This window comes from Cupressus sempervirens, chromosome 5 (genome assembly GCF_028749045.1).
Source record: "Cupressus sempervirens isolate cs-2001-9-10 chromosome 5, ASM2874904v1, whole genome shotgun sequence".
NCBI classification, from domain to species: domain Eukaryota; kingdom Viridiplantae; phylum Streptophyta; class Pinopsida; order Cupressales; family Cupressaceae; genus Cupressus; species Cupressus sempervirens.
In genome coordinates, this window is record NC_143122.1 from 389,912,320 (window position 1) to 389,930,333 (window position 18,014).

General features: G+C 34.6%; 1 protein-coding gene across 2 annotated transcripts; it reads right to left on the bottom strand.

Annotated features, from left to right (window-relative positions):
- Nucleotides 1-14,088: 14,088 nt before the first annotated feature.
- On the bottom strand, nucleotides 14,089-17,600 carry LOC149556434 (alpha-L-fucosidase 1-like). 2 transcript variants are annotated; one of them, XM_089830742.1, is made up of 4 exons: nucleotides 17,468-17,600; nucleotides 16,481-17,155; nucleotides 14,886-15,122; nucleotides 14,089-14,791 (listed from the first exon to the last, which is right to left on the bottom strand). In XM_089830742.1, the coding sequence occupies exons 2-4, from the start codon at nucleotides 17,011-17,013 to the stop codon at nucleotides 14,110-14,112; spliced, it is 1,452 nt and encodes a 483-aa protein (XP_089686868.1). In that variant the 5' UTR covers nucleotides 17,014-17,155; nucleotides 17,468-17,600; the 3' UTR covers nucleotides 14,089-14,109. The 2 variants fall into 2 exon arrangements, with proteins under 2 accessions (XP_089686868.1, XP_089686867.1); XM_089830741.1 differs by lacking the exon at nucleotides 17,468-17,600 and having other exon boundaries at nucleotides 16,481-17,437.
- Between the last annotated feature and the right edge of the window lie 414 nt (nucleotides 17,601-18,014).

Consider the following 18,014-nt stretch of genomic DNA (forward strand, 5'->3'; position numbering starts at 1 on the left):
AAATGCTTTGGCCTACACACAAATTCCCACTTGAAAAGGCTCCACTTCGAAGATAGAAAGCTACCAAACCAAAGGAATTGCCGAGATAAGGCATCAAAATCCCTTACAAAGTTAGAAGGGGGAACCTGAACATAGCACCTATAAATTGGGAGATATTGCACCACATTTTTTAGGAGAACCACTCTCCCAGTAGAAGATAACCATCTGTAAGTCCAATGACTAACCTTACTCTAGAATTTATCCAAAATCCCCTACTAATATTCTCTACGCTTGGAACCCAAGACCAACGGAACCCCAAGGTACATCAAAGGAAGGGAACTGATTTGAAATTTAAGAATCCTTGCAATCCTACTCTGAATAAGCTGAGGAGTGTTAAAGAAATAAATGGAAGACTTATCATCATTAATACATTGACCTAAGTCTTTCAAATAGATATCCAAAGCATGCCTGAAATTCAATGCCTCATTGATTCTAGCCATGCCCATTAACCCAATGTCATCCACGAACTAAATATGAGAGTAGGAAGGAAGATTGTTATTCCAACTCCAACCTTGGATAAGACCCTGTCCCACCTAAGATTTTACAAATCTACCAAGACCCTTCGCCATGATAATGAATAAATAAGGAGATAAAGGATCCCCTTGCTGAAGTCCCCGAGAAGCCCCAAACAATTCTGTAGGTTCCCCATTAATGAGAACTAAGAAGGAGGATGAGGTCACATAGCTTAGAAATTGATTCACCCACTCTTCATCAAAACCAAAGGCCAAAATAATTTTCTCTAAGAACTCCTAACTCACCTGATCATAAGCTTTAGCCATGTCAATTTTAATGAACATAGCTTTCTCCTTGGATGCAGCCATAGAGTGAATAGCCTCCATTACTATCACAACCCCATCCACAAGTTGTCTTCCTTCAACAAAACCCCCCTATTAAAAAAAGATCAAAGAACCAAGGAGTGGTTCGAGTCTCTCAATGATCAATTTGGTGATAATCTTATAGACCACATTACATAACTCTATAGGCCTAAATTGGTCGAACTGGTTAGCCCCTTCCTTCTTAGGTATGAGAGCCAGGAAAGTAGAATTCAAAGACTTCAACATTTGTTTATGTCTATGAGATTCCTAAACCACATCTAGGAGATAAAACTTTATTATTTCCTAGAATTCTTGGAAAAATTCAATTGGGAAACCATACGGGCCAAGAGCCTTACCTTTTTTTCATATTAAGGACAACTTTCTCCAATTTAGGCAACAAGATAAGACTCAAGAGGGCCTCATTCATCTTAGTAGGGACCAGGTGGGGAATATAGTCCAAGATGGCACATTCCTCAGTCCAGGAAGATCTTCCCTAGTAAAAAGATTAGAAAAATAATTGACAACTTCCCTAGAAATTTTTTTGTAGGAACTTAGTTGAGACAAGAAAGGAGATGGAATTCCCCTATCTCTGAGCCTTAACCAAGTTATGGAAGAAAGCAATATTTCTATCTCCTTCCTATAGCCAATCAACTTGAGATTTTAGCTTCCATAAAATCTCCTCCAGAAGCTCCCATTCCTCCAATCCCTTAAGAGTTGAGGACCCAACTTTACATAGATTAGAGGTCAATGCTTGGTCTCTAATATGATGGGTAATATTATTCAACTTGGTCTAAGCAGCTAACTTCTGAGCATGGAGATTCCCAAAATATTGTTTATTCCATCTCTTAAGCCCGTACTTCACATGTTAAAGCTTCTTACTAAAAATATACATGGTCATTCCATGGGCTAGCATCCCCTCATGCCACCAATCCACCATAAGGTCAAGTAAAGACAAGTCTCTAAGCCACATCATGGTCAAAGCCCCTCCAGTCAAGAATTTCAAAATTGGTGATCCACCTGTTGTTCATCCAATAGCAGGAAACCAGAAATCTATCAAGCCTTTTTTAGATAGCCTCACCAGGTAAAGAAACCATTGGTTGTCTTTACATCAATGATATTAAAAGAGCCAATCATATCCCTGAGCAGATTTGAAGAAGGGCCCAACCTAGCTATCCCTCCTCATTTTTCCTCCAAACTAGTAATAGCATTAAAATCTCCAGCCATAATCCATGGAAGAAAAGGGTCCTGGGACCAAATGAATCTGATATGAGCCCATAATTGGGATTTACCTTAAGGTTAAGTAGGACATAAATATTGGAGAAAAGACATCTTTCTCCAATCTCAAAACTAGAAGCAGCCAAAGGAATAGAGGACCGAATGGAGATCCACCATAAGGGGGAAACTTTTCTAGGATCCCAGAAGCAAGCCACCCCCCTGAACTGTTTAAAGCACCCACCCCCTACCAAGATCCCTGAGGCTAGATACACAAAGCACAGTTAGCCAATCCATCCATTGTAAGTTTAGTTTCCTGAATAAAGAGCATATTAGGAGACTGAACCTCAATTAATTTGCGGACAACCTTTTGTCTCAGGATGTTGTTCAACCCCCTTACGTTCCATGACAACAAAATAATTTATGGGGGTGTTAGAAATGAAAATCAATGGGTCTCACAGACCCAGACTCAACCAAATTTTCACCCATTATCTTCACCTTCTCTTGATCAATCTTCTTACCACTCTTTGATGATTTATCCAAAGGCCCCTTTTTGAAGGATTTTTTTTGTATGCCTAAGACAAGAGGAGCCTTATTACACTTTGCAAAATCAGAGGTCCCCTTGGGTGTAAGGGGGTCAGGAGCCACCAAGATTGGGCCCTTCAAACCCTATAACCCATGAAGATCTCCAATATCCTGAACAAGAAGAGACAAATCAATATCCAACTATCCAGCCTGTTGGTCCCTTGTAAATAGAATTTGATCCTCCCTCTGCATATCCCCAACCCGAATCTCATGCTACCCTTTGGCCGCAGAAGAAAGCTCAACTGGGGTACCTTCCTCTTGGAACAAGTCTCTTAGAGCATCAAACCTGTTAAAGGTATCATCAATCATCCTGTCCATCCAGGTTCTCTTCTTTCCTTTGCCTTTGTTACAAGACTTAACCTGAGTAAATCCCTTGCTATCAATAGGTCCATTAGATAAAGTAGCCTTCCCCTTGTCCTCCCTAGGGGATTTGGGAGCAGCCAAGGTGGGGGACTTATTCCTAGGGCATCTGCAATGTAAATGCCCATATTCATGGCATATTCTACATCTAAATGGTAGGGTCTCATAATCCAACTGTTGGATCCAAGAAAATGATCCCATGCAAATCTCCATAGAACCTAGTAACAGATTATTTAAATCAACTTCTACACAAATACAAGCAAAATAAATTTCCTTATGATCTTGAGTTTGTGTAGCCGAACCCACATGCTTTCCAAGAAGCAATGAGATTGAGTGAAGAATATCTTCCCACTAGTATTGCAAAGGAAGTCTCGGCAAACAAACCCACATCAAAACTCGTAAGGGGATTTCCTCAATAGAGTTAAAGCCCATGTGCCAAGGCCTGATGAAGCGCCCCACTTGATTAAAGAAATAAGGGCCTCCTTCAAATGCCTTATTCCTATCTCTCATGCTTGAAAAGATAACCATAAAATAGTTATTAGCTACTAACATAATCTCCATATCTCCTTTTGGGTTCCACACACAGCGAGCCCAAGAATCCAACACAGGCAAGGAAAGGTGAAGGCCCAAAAATTTACAAATAAGAGCATGATTGCTCCAGTATTCGACATCCTCTAAAACTTGTTTAGGTTGAATAACCAGAATTGGTTGGTCCTCGACTTTTTGCAAACATCCATTAACTTTCTTTAATCGAAACATCCCTTTTGGAGAGGATTCACCTTCCCTCGATTGGGGTTTAGCATTCTGATCCTTACTGTTGGCATGCAACAATGAAGACGGCTCACCCATTTCCATATCTCCAATAGAAGGTAGGGAGGAGGCAATACCATGATCCCACATTCACCTCGAGTTGAGACTTAGCAAAACAAAAAGAGGGAAGGATGGGGCAGAAGCCTCACAACCACACACTACCGCAGGCCCTCACTAAGGATGCAAAAATGACAACATTTGGACTACAGACGACCACCCATAGGCCTGAAGAGAACCATGCCACCTATGTTAGCAGCATCCACCCAAACTAGAAGAACCAGCATCCCCCAAAAGTAGAGAACAAGCTCACAGAAGTCATCACAGGTCAAGCTAGGGCACACAAGCCCTAGCATCCAACTAGAATTCGCATGCCATTTGAAGTTCCATATTGAGAATATGTAACTTAAAGCCTACATTTTTATATATTATCAGCATTTAGAAATTTTTTAAGTGTTGGATCAAACATGTGCTCGGCCTGTATGTCTTTTTTAGTTTTCAATTCATGGTTATATATATATATATATATATATATATATATATATATATATATATATATATATATATATATATATATATATATATATATATATATATATATATATATATCATTGGCATGTTAAGTTAGCTTTCAGTTTACGATGATATATAAAAATTTGATTGGATTTGTGTTAAGGTGATGGATCTTTTCTCGTCATTTTATCAGGATATTTTTGAATTATATAGTCCCCTACTTTAAAATAAAATAAAATATAGTAACAAATATATAATATACATTTTAAAAAATAAAAGTTTAGAAATTATTTTTTTTGTACAAGTTTTTTTTATAAAAATTATATAGTAAAATTATTATTTAAATCTGATTAAAAAATTACAAGATTTAATTTCATTAACCATATAATATATTATTAAAGACAAGTAAGTTCTATTATATGTGTTTGAAAGTTAGTATTAAAAATTGTCAAATTTATAGTTTATAAAAATTAGAAAATAAATTTTGTATAATTACCTTTTGATAGGGAAAAATATTAAGAATTTTTTAATATTTTTTTTTTTCTAAATTATGATAGTAATGTGTTTCAATATGTTTAGGTTAAAATAATAATATGTGCGTTCAACCTTCTATTTGCCAAAATTAAATATTATATTATATTTAAATATATATAATTAATGAATTGATATATTAAGACTAAATATAAATTTGAGTTATTCTATTCAAGTTTAAGAGTACAAATAAATGCCATTTTAAATTAAAATGATTGTGTGTGCGTGTGTGTAGAGAGAGAGAGAGAGAGAGAGAGAGAGAGAGAGAGAGAGAGAGAGAGAGAGAGAGAGATGATAATAAGGGGGGAGATATGGTTGGAGGGGGAGTGAGATGGAATAAGGCAAAGGGTGAGAGATGACACACGTAAAGAGAGAAAGATGGTAATCGGGTCCCAAAATAGGCAAAGACATGGATGACAAGAGGAAGAGTGGAGGGAGGGTAGACTTTGAGAGAAAGGGCGAGAGAAAAAGATACATGAGATAACGAGAATAGGTGGGGTAATAATTGGAAAAGACGTGATAGAAAAACAGTGACAACAAGGAGAGAGGGTGAGAGACATTAGGTATATAGAGAGAGATTGTGAGAGATAAAGAGATACATGGGAGGGGTCATGTGTGAGAGAGTGATACAAGGGGAGATAGGGATAGAGAGGGAAGGAAATAACAGGAGGGGTGAGAGATAGATGAAAGGTATTTAAGATATGAAAGAGATGAAGTAGAAAGAGACAATTGGGAAAGCAAGAGAGGGGGGGAAGAGATTACGAGGTTACTTAGGGGAGATAGTATACAATAGTAATTATTGGAGGGAGGGAGGGAGAGAGAGAGAGAGAGAGAGAGAGAGAGAGAGAGAGAGAGAGAGAGAGAGAGAGAGAGAGAGAGAGAGAGAGAGAGAGAGAGAGAGAGAAATTATGTGGGGATATAAGAGATATTAGGGAGATGGGAGATAAATGGGGTAGAGAGAGAGAAAGAGGATAAATAAGTGGTACACATGGTGAGTGTAAGAGGGTATTTATGGGGAGAGATTTCAAAGAGAGATTATAAATACTCTCTCTCTATATATATATATATCTATATATATATATATATATATATATATATAGAGAGAGAGAGAGAGAGAGAGAGTAATTATGGGGGACGTGAGATATATTAGGGAGATTAGAGACATATGATGTAGAGAAAGATGATAAAAAATGAAATAATGGGAGAGGTTGAGAGATATGAACAAGAGATGTATGGTATTTAATGGGAAGAGATGGTGAAAGGTAGAGGGATATGGGAGAGAGGGAGAAGAGGGAAGGGGAACAATAATTTAGAGAGAGAGAGAGAGAGAGAGAGAGAGTATATTAATAATATTTTTAATTGTAATATTAATAATAATAAATGTGATGACACAATATTATAGATTAACTATATTAAATTAAATAATTTAATATATATTATTAACTCTAGCCCTATCCATAACAAGAACTATATACCTCTACTCATATCCCTGACCCCACTACATAATTAAAAGTCTTTTTGTAACACCTATCAAATTCCTAACTATGAGAATAACTCTATTTCTAAACCTAACCTCCATTCTAATCACTAACCTAACCCTAATTGTAAGCCTAAACCCTACCTTGTCATAACTTTCTCACTAAGTATAACTCTATGCCAAATCCTAACCCAAATAGTAACTCTAAAACTAACCATAACCCTAATTGAAACTCTAAGAATATTCCCACTAATATCCCTAACCTTACCCATAATGGGAATGCTATCACTAACTCTTATAGTATGCCTAACTAAAATGATACTTCTAATTTGAAACCTTAACCCTAACACTTCTCCTAAACCTAAGTCTAATTGTAAGCCTAACGATATTCCTAATGCCAAGTCTACATGTATCCCTACCCATTAACCTATTCCTAACCCTAACCACAGAACATATAAATTAAATATTACAAATTTTAATATTAAGTAAATTTCTAACATTATACTATATTGTAGAAAATAAATCATGTGTTCAAGTTATGCAACTAAAATACTACATATGTATGCTTTTCATCAAGTTATGCAAATTTAAATAAAATTATTCTCAACAATATTTCTTAAAAAATGTCTCTCGTAGTGCGTAGCGACTGCTACTAGCTTATATATACTTCTATATATATAATATGCCAAGAGTCATCCTTCTCAAGGCACCTATTTTAATTCAAATATGTTAGAAATGCTTTAGAATAACTTGGGGGGGGCGGGGGGGGGGGGGGGGGGGGGGTGGGTGGTGAGTGAATCAGTTATTCAAGGTTCAAATGTCCTATTCAAACTTTTTCACTAAGTGTAGCGAGTCCATTCGACCATTCATTCATCCAAGCTTTAACTTTTCCTACTCAGCAAGTTACTGTAAATCAACATACAAGCATAACACATAAAAGATCAACACATAACACAGTGATTTACGTGGAAACCCAATTTGGGAAAATCACCAGTAACATGCTACTCAATTCTCACTATTCTGAAGTGATGCCCTGTGAAAGGCCTACCCTGTTAAAGGCTTACAACACACTATTAAATGTGACCTTGTTAGAGGATTTATCCACCCTGTTAGAAGTGGGCCTTGTTAGAGGACTTTAGAACATTCACTTGGAATGCTACCCTGTTAAAGGATTTACAAATAGTTGTTAGGCCAACCTAAGTCCATAGGATTTTCCTTCTATCCTATCTAATACAATTGCTAGAGAGTAACAATTAGGGAATTTGACCTGATTATAGAATACAACTTAACTTGCAGATCTCATATCACTCTTCAGCTCATAACATTGCTTGGCTTTCAATCTCTACAACCCTTGACAGCTTGCCCTCCTTTCAAGCTTAGTCTCCTTGAGTCTCCATGCTCATTGTACCAGTGCAATCATCTCTTCTTGACCACTTATAGAAGTAGAGCCTATGTGCTCTTCCTTCTCCTAGATGTCTTCTCCTTGACACCCTTCTAACTACTTCACAATTTGGCACTCAAGTAGCAGCAACATCAATAGCATTTACTTCCTAGTCTATGACTCCTTAAATAGAAGTCTTGGAATTTCTTTGTTGCTTGATTCTTCCATTCTTTAATTTCAATTCATATGGATTAGGTAGGATTCATTGTATCTAACCCATATTTTGTTTCCTCTAGAAACTTCTTGAATAATCCTTTGAATTCACCCAAAAATGGTTTGCATAGAATTTTGTGCCACCAACTCATCATCCTTATCCTCCAACTAGTTCACAAAATTCAAGGTAACAACTATGTCGGCTAAGATCTGGCGAATCTTCATCATTTAAAATAATGCAACAGATCGACACTATTGAAATACTGGTGCTCGACACATACTGTGTTACTTGACATCAACTAAGATTTTTTTATGCTTGGCACCTGTTACTTTTCTCGGCACTTGAACTTCACTCGGTACCTGAAGATCACTTGGCACACACTAGAATTTCCTATTGCTTAGCTCCAACTGAGAATTTTCTCAGCTTCAACTAGCTTACTCAGCACCCACCGATGAACTTAGTTTAAACTTTACAGTCAACCTTGTTACAACTTATTCCTCCAATGTTTCTAAGTGTGACCAACCTCTGTGTCTTTGAGTATGTTATCAATACATCATTTAACCATTGTCTTAACTGATCCTTGCACTTTATTATGACATCATAACTCAACATTTCCCTTAGGTGCTCATGTTATATCTTGTTGATCAAACCCTCTTCATCAATCAACTAAGTGATAGTGCTTGGATCTTATAAGAAAATGTCATTCCTACAAATAGTAGGTTTGACATCAATGACAAAACAATGATTGAAAACATTCTTTCAACAACAATCTCCCTCTTTGATCTTCAATAATCTTCTCACAATGATATTTTCAATTAGATTTCCAACAAAATCATTGTCCACACAAAAAAAAAAACCATGGGATTTAAATTAAAATAGGTGCCTCAAGAAGGATGATTCTCGACATATTATATATAGAAGTATATATAAGCTAGTTATATAAGCATTAAAGTTATGATTTAATCATGCCACTGCCCAATATATAGATTTATGTTTACAGGGAATAAAAGTAAACTTTACTAATGTAAGCATCAACTTACAAAATAAAAGTTAGCAAAGTAATCTTTAGTAATGTACTCATATAATTAAGAGAATAAAATAGAAAATATGATCGAAATTATTAGATTTCAATAACTCATATGAATGATGTAAAGGTTTCAGAATTCTACATATGAAAATTTTCTATCCTTTAAGATCACATGAAAAACACTCATAATAAATAGGTCCTTTGAACATGATTATGTTGATTAATTCATTCATTGACTCCATTGATAGAGCCTAATTGTTTTTCATGCTTCCATGCCTAATTTCATATTATCAACATTATAATTTCATGTTAAAATATTAACTGTATGGTATAATATTTCATTTTAATTATCTATTTTTACAAACAATAATGTTACTATTTTTTTATTATTGTTTAATTTTATAAATTGTTCTTATTAATTTTATTATTTAATATTAAAAAAATTATTTATTCTCATTTCAAATTATATTTTATAATGGATAATGAAATATTTATTCATAAATTGTAGAAAAAGTTTATGGATTTGGAGATTATATTAGTTTTTCTAATTTTATTCAAATCTGTGAGCAATCAATAAATTTTGAAAGAATTGTTGAAACATTAAAAAAAATCGATACATTCATTAATGTCGATAGGCATTCTGTAATATAATCAATGGCAGAATGGGGGAGTGGGATGGTGTGAGTGTGTTAATGTTAACTTTTATTCTTCTAGGTTAAATTTGACAACCATCTACATGTCAAAAGTTTAAATCTTATTATAAATAGAATATACTTTTAAAAATAATTTAATAAATATCACATAAAATATCCGTTTAAATTATAATATTTGGAGATATAAATCATCCATTTTTTAAGAAATTAAAATAAAAGGCTTAGTTAGTAAAAAGCTAAATAAATGGAGATAAAGGAAATATAAATAGTTTTAGAATAGTAAATTAAATTATAATTAGATAGATTTATTTAAGATATCCATACTAGTTTATATACAACTCAAAATTTTAAAAGTTGAAATATTTATTTTTTATTTTATAAAACTCTAAGAATAAATAATTATTAAATATAAAATATTACTTAAATTTTTATTTTAAATAGTATTATAAAACTTAATTAATTATGTTATTATAAAATAAAATAATATATTATAGTTAAAATAAAAATGTCGAAATAAAACAAAGAATTTAAAATAAAAAATTCTAAATAAATCACAACTTTTAAAAGAATGGTAGAAACAATAAAAAAATTGAAATCAAAAGATTTTTTATAATAAAATAATAATTTCATTTAATTTTAAACAATTTATTAATATCTATTTAATTATATTATTGTCAAATATTATGCTAGATATATTTTTTGTATAGTCAAAACAAAATAAAAATTTGATAAACAAACTACAAATTTTAAAAGAATGGTTGAAGTAAAACAATGAAATTATTAATTTATATACTTTTGTAAATTTTAAAAGTCAAAATATTTATTCTTTATTTTATAAATTTATTTTAAATATCAACGAAAAGCTTATAATTATAATTTTATTTTAAATAATATTTAATATCTAATTAATTATCATTAAGTATAATAATAAATTATAATATAATTGAAATTAGAATAAGTAAAAAGTAAAATTGAATATTAGATTTATTATGAACAACTTATGAATTAAGGTCCTTTGAAGAATGGTGTTTGATAAGACCAACAAAACTGGTATCTTCGGCATCAATGTGCTATTGATTTAACTGTAAACTTGTGTGTGTAATGATAGTCGTTAGCTAACAAGTTAAGGTGTAAGGATGTCATTTTAATATAGATATTGTATCTTCAAATAATTAATCCAAGTTGTCACCAAGTAGCTTTCTTTAGTATTATATATAGTGCAAACAAGGATCTTGAGAACCATGTGAAAACCTTAAAAGAATAGCTTACATAGTAAAGGTGAAAGGAAATTTTAAAAATGAACTTGATATTAAAAAGATGAAAATGATTCATGATCAAGTTAGTTTAACAATTAGAATTTATATTATACATTAAATTTTTTTAGAGGTCATTCAGTTTGAATCATATTTTACACAAATCATATTTGTCTTGCTTTTCAAAACCTACAATAGACCTTGGAGTTGCATAATGTATATCTTACCATTGTTTTCTTTGTCTAGAACAAATTATATCTTCTTATTTTCATTCAAATATAAAATGCAAAATGCTTAGTGGACGAAATTCTAAAATGGGTTCGATAAGAAAAATTTAAATAAGGAAGTGATAGTTATCCATCACAACTAAATCATTACATATATAAACAAAAATAATTAGTTGGGAGCTAGATAAGAGCTCATTATATTATAACATTGTTTTTGAGAGACTTAAATGTTAGTTTGCATGCATCTTGCAATTAAGTAAGATGATATTAATGTCTTTTTTATCAAAATAACAAAATAAGCAACTTTGACTCTTTAACACTTTTAATCTAGGAATCAAGCCTTAGTGTGTGATGTTTAAGACTTCCAATCAAAACTTAGGCTGACATTCAAATAAAAAAATAAAATTGTAGAAGATAAAATTAGTTGGGGGAAGAAGAAGATAAATAGATAGAGAAAGGAAGATGAATTTATAAATAAATTGTTAGCACTAGATGGAGAGAGAGGGAGAGTTAAAAAGAGAAATAAATTGGGCTTGGTAGGTAATTTTTGGTCTTGGGCTCCAAGTCATACTCAACACCTTGCTTACATGAAATTTTAGAGGTCTTTTAAGGAGTTAAAACTTTTAGGCTTTGATTGTGTACCTTTCATTAAATCAATTTTAAAGATATATTAAACTAATCAATTAGAAGGTAATTCGAGCACATACATAAGTACACATTTAACCATTGTTGCAACGCATGGGCTTGGCAAATTGAATGCCCCAAAATTTAAATGTACAACTTGACTCAATTGTTATCCCAAGACCCACCACATTAAAGGAAGGAACTTTGACACCTATAGTTGCTAATCTGTATGTGAAAATTTACCAAGTTTTTTGATGAACCTTTGTAGTTGAGTGAAGAGCTTAAAGTTAACCTTTCAGCTTTCCTTCAATTACGGAGCTCTATGTAGAATGTGTAGAGTGTGAGGTGGTCTAAAAGTGTCATTTTAAAACATTGGCCCAATACCCACCACTAAGACCTCCAAATCGTCGTTATAGTACTTTATGCACAAATAGACCAATCAGAAATTTAAAAAACTATTTAAAAAAAGTGAAAGTTTTTTACCAGTGATTAGGAGGGAAAGGTAACTGTTAATGAAAGGTAACAATTAAGGAAAGGTAACAATTAATGTTACAACATTGTGTATCCTCACCACTCCACGATTTTTTGTTGATTGTGAGGTTTTCTTCTCAAAGAAGGCCGATGTCCTTAGATGGGCCCTAGCTAAGAATGGCCAGTACTGTATCAAATATGGTTATGCTGCTATGCAATGTGTAGAGAGTTTGAGGCCGACATCTAGATCTTTCTCCATGTGTTGGAACAATGTTGTGCTACCCAAAGCTGGGTGTTTTGCATGGTTAGCATTAAGGAAGCGTATTCTTACGAGTGATAGACTTTCTATGCTCCAAATTACACAACCTTTCAGTTGTGTTCTCTGTGGTGAAGGAATTAAATTTGTTGATCACCTTTTGTTGAATTGATCCTTGGCCACACAATGTTGGAATTTTTGTTCTTTCTAAATTTAGCTTCTTAGTGCCTCTTCCTAATACCTTTTGGGGCCAGGAGGCCAGTTTTGTTTTCTGAATCCTTGTTTCATAACATGTGAAAATGTGGTCCTGCTGCTGTTGCATGGGCTTTATGGTGGGAGTGTAATAGACGCATTTTCAGACATGAATCCTCTTCTTTGAGCCATGTTCTTGGTCGTTTTGAGGCACATATTGTTGAGATGGTGAATGCTCACGTGGTTAACAATAGATGCAACCATTATTTTTCTTCTTGGGATGGAAAAATGTTGAAATCTTGGAAAGGACTGAACATCCAAATGAATACAATTCCAAATCCTAATGTTCATCGAATTGTTGATAGAGCTGCTATTAAATGGATCCCTCCTAAACAGGGTTTTTGCAAAGTTAAGTCGTAGTAATCCTGGACAATCTAGGATTGGGGTTTGCATTAGGGATCATAAAGGGCATATTTTGGCTGTTAAGACTTGCCCAGTTTCACCTGGTGCAAATAATGTTGCAGAGGCGCTAGCACTAGTTGAGGGAGTGACTTTGGCAAAACTTGGTGGTTTCACAAAAGTGCATATTGAGGGTGATTCTGTGATTATTATTAATGCTTGCATTACCAAAAAAATTACAATTTTGGAGGACTGCATACATTATGGATCATATTTGGCAGCTTCTTGACTCCTTCAGTGATTGCAAAATATCACATGTTTACCGTGAAGGCAACAAGCTGGCTGATGACCTTGCAAATTTAGGGTGTGATGGTGTTAGTATTTGCTCCTTCAACCCAACAATAGATTGTAACTTATATCCCGCCATATGTGATTTGGCAAGTAAGGAAAAACATGGGTGATTTGTATTCAGTTTATATGCCAATTTTGTTGTGTTGCTGGTTGGCTGAATCTTTGCAGCCAGAATATTTGATGGATGTGTTTCCAGCTCGTAGCTTATGGTTGTTCTGGTAAATTCGGACTTTCTTACTAGTTCTTTCCCTATAGAATTCTCGAAATAGCTTTCTAGTGGCCCAGCCCTCCTTTGCTTTAAAAAATAAAATAAAATAATTATCAATTCCTGACTCTTTATTCACTTTCGTTAATCTAAAATTATGTAAATGGGTGACAATAAGAACGTGACAGTGTGGTCATTATCAGAGTGCAAAAAGAGTCGTTAAATGATCATGTGCCTACCAAATACACCAGCAACAAGAAAACAGTATGCGTCATTGTAAAAAAGCATCAGAATTGTTGTCGGTTGCACGCGTAAAAGCATCAGAATCAAATCAAGACAAACAATCGTGACCTGTTACGCCACCAAACAATTTGAAATCTCAATTGTATTCACACTCAAACAATAATGCAGATGCAGCTAAATGCACAGGAAAAATGCAGAGAAAAAAAAAACATACGAAACTACAGGTTTCACCCGTATACTTTGAAAGAGAAAAGAACCAGAAAACACCATATCTTTATTCCCCTCTGTAAAATGGATCAAAATGTAACCCAAATGATGAAATGAGAGGAATTCTCCCTCTGCATTTCCAAATCACAAGCATAACCTTCGAAGATTTCACAGGTATTTTCAATCTATCAAGCTTTTTGTGCCCAATTGTGGTCCCATTACTCACAAGCATTCTTTTCTTCCCATCAACTCCGAATGCATAAACACCGTATTTCATCACCCTTTGCCCAAGTCCAATGGCTTCCTGAATCCTCACTACATTGAATTTCATGGCTTCTTTGCTCTCCAAACATATCCAGCTTACTTTATTGCTGTTTTTGTCATTCTTGGGTGCCCAGTAAGTCCAGAGATCGTTGTTCAATACATTGTTAGGATTGAAGGCTTCCCCTCTCACACTGCTTGCTGTGACATAAGAAGAAGCAGCCAGATCTTTTGAAAAAATGGTTTTAATGGCCTTTGTGAATTCCATTAGCCTTTCCGCATCTTCTTCAGAAATGAGGCCCGTTGTATTTGGTGGAACATTGAGCAAAAGAACACAATTTCTCCCCACTGAATTATAATAGATATCCAGCAATTTGCTTAGCGGTTTGGGTTTCTGATCTGGATGCCAAAACCAGCCTTTTCTGATTGATACATCACATTCTGCAGGAATCCAATCGGTTCCATATGGATCTCCAGTATTCAAATACCTACAGAAGAAAAAAGCAGAATTCTTCAATAATTTTTTTGGAAAGGGGAAAAGGGTTTTTAATTTTATTTTTTTTGGGGGTTTGTATGAATTACCCTTCAATGGAAGCATCTCCAATCTTCAAAGAAGATCCATTAATGGTAGACCAAAATGTTGAACCTGCAGTCCCATTTTCATCTCCCACCCATCTGATGTCTGGTCCCGCATCTGAGAATATGTTAGCAGATATTTGCAACTCATTAACCAGAGCAAACCACTTGGAAAACAAGTATGTCATTGTAGTGTTATCTCCTTTTGCTCCATCAAACCATACTTCGGATATGGTGCCATACCTGCAATCCGTATACCAGTCTTAAACCCTCAAAAAGAAAATACTTGGTAGCTTAAGCTTTCACAGTTGACTATTATTATAGAAACTTTTCAGGCATTTGTTTACTTTTAGACACTCGCTCTTCTAAAACAGCACAATGTTGACAGGTACGAACACATTAATTGCAATAGTTTCTTGTTAAAGTTGTGCTTCCTGGGTGGCGAAGTTAAAGAGCATGGGATGCCTTACTATTAAAGGAAAAATAGCTGTGAACCTTTTGAATCCTGTGCAATGCCTTGTTTGCAGTTATATTCATTGCATGTCTGGATCCAATGAATTAAGTCTGTAATGCTTTGTTCACTGTCCATAGTAATACCATACTAAAGTTGTATTTTGGCTTTGAAGCATTCCATGAACTTCAAACATCTAGTAATTGCTCTTGAGAGCTCATTTTCAGAGAAATCCTTAGAAAAGGATCCATCGAATCATGGACAAGGCGGTTGCCTTGTTCAACCCATAATTACCATAAAGAAAGATAGTACCCCAAGTTTTCAAAGGATAAATCACAAAGGCAGAGCCTATTTGATGTCTGATACAAAAAGTAGAGCCTATTTGCCTGATAAATTAACAGACATTTGAGTTGTTTAATTGATTTGTATTGTAACGTCTGGTTGAATGTAAAGATCTAATATTATAAGAAAATAAAGCCTGAATTACAGCCCTCAATCCCTAACTCCCAATTTAAAAAATCAAACTATTCATAAACCCTGAGACAATAACATTGCTATTGAAGCTGATAAGGCGGATAAGAATGTATGGATCTCATATGTTTTCAAGGCTGCTAAGAATATATGTATCTCATTTGCCGTCCACATTTTAATACATTTTGTATACCACCTCAGTTTCTTATTGTTTGCTCAACACATTTGGGATTTTGTGGAGTTTGGAACCGGAAACATTCTATTTACAGAATCAAGCGTCCATTTCTTTTTGTTTGGGCTAAGAGTAGGTATAGAAACAATTTCCACACAGTTTTCTTGCAGAATATTTTAATCGAAGTTCTTAGTTCACTTCACCGTGGCTACAGAAGCAATAAATCTCCACTCTACCCAACTTTACCTACTCAAATTCAGTTTGGTGGACAAACTTGTCTGCAGATATTCTAGTACGTAAACTGTTTGTTTCTTGCCACAAAGGAAAAACAGGGAAAACAGTAAGAATGGCGCATGGAATGAAGCCTATTTACAGATAACATAAATTATTTCCCATGGATTTCATCTCTTTCCTCTTACGGCTAATTAACAATTGGAGCTGAAAAATTGTTTCTCATTTTTAGACCAATCAATGAAAAAACAATAAAGAAAGCATAGAAAATCTCACTTGGTAAGGAGCTCCTGCAACTGTCCCAAATAAAACTCATTATACTGCAATTCATCACCATAGAAAGGCTCATATCGATCCCATGGAGACAAATAAACACCAAAATCCAGGCCTTGGGCTTGTGCCGCCATTGATAAGTCCTTAACAACATCTCCTTCTCCATCTTTCCACTGGCTGCTTTTCACAGAGTGATTTGTATACTTAGAAGGCCAGAGGCAGAACCCATCATGGTGTTTTGTAGTCAGAATTACAAGAGAAAACCCTGCTTCTTTGGCCACATTCACCCATTGATTTGCATCAAGCCCAATTGGATTGAACCATTGAGGATTCTCTTTCCCTGTTCCCCATTCTCTGTTGGTGAATGTATTTATACCGAAATGAAGAAACATAACCATTTCTCTCTGCTGCCATTTGAGCTGCTTGGCAGTGGGAAGAGGCTCCAGAGGCAGGGGAGGTGGAACAGCAAAACTGCAGACCCCCAAATCAAAAATAAATGAAAGAAAAACAGCCACCCATATCATAATTCTCCCCATTTCACACTACCCCACTAAGAATTGAATGACGATTTTCTCCGTGTTAAAACAGAGCATTCAGATCAATCTCAGGCTATGCAGTACAAATATGTCACGCGCTACAGCATCAATTAACACATTCGCTCCCCAAGGAATCAGATGTCTGTGAGATAAGCAGATCAAGATAGAGTATAAAATCCAAACAACACAAATCTTACAAGTTGAAAATGGAGTCTAAAGATTCTGATTTTAAACAGCAGACTGAGAAAATGACGTTTATATTAATAAATTCCATTGCTAATTTTAAAACACACAAATCCACTCCTCCATTGGGCGAAATAGAAGAAGATTTTGAGCTTTCCATTTTAAAAAGATAAGATTTTGAGCTTTTCAGGATTTGGATGATGCAAAAGTATGACTGCCCGTCATTTCTTTACCCATTTTCTAACAGTAAACGGCAATAACAACTACTCACATTTATGCGTGGGAGAAATGAAGTCTGATCACGAGAAAAGATAAGATTTTGAGCTTTTCAGGATTTGGATGATGCAAAAGTATGACTGCCCGTCATTTCTTTACCCATTTTCTAACAGTAAAAGGCAATAACAACTACTCACATTTATGCGTGGGAGAAATGAAGTCTGATCACGAGAAAAGATAAGATTTTGAGCTTTTCAGGATTTGGATGATGCAAAAGTATGACTGCCCGTCATTTCTTTACCCATTTTCTAACAGTAAACGGCAATAACAACTACTCACATTTATGCGTGGGACAAATGAAGTCTGATCACGAGCACTAACTTAAGGGCTCGTTTGGTTGCAAGCGTAGGAATTGAGAATTAGAATAGAAATTTTGAATGAGAATGGAGAATGAAGAATAGGAATGGAAAAATGCAATCCAATCTTGTTTATCCCTTGTTTGGTTACACAAGCTTAAATTGGAATAGGGTTAACTTGCAATCGGCACCATTTGAAAATATTTCTGAAGATGCAATCGGCGCCATTGGAAAATCGCTGAAATA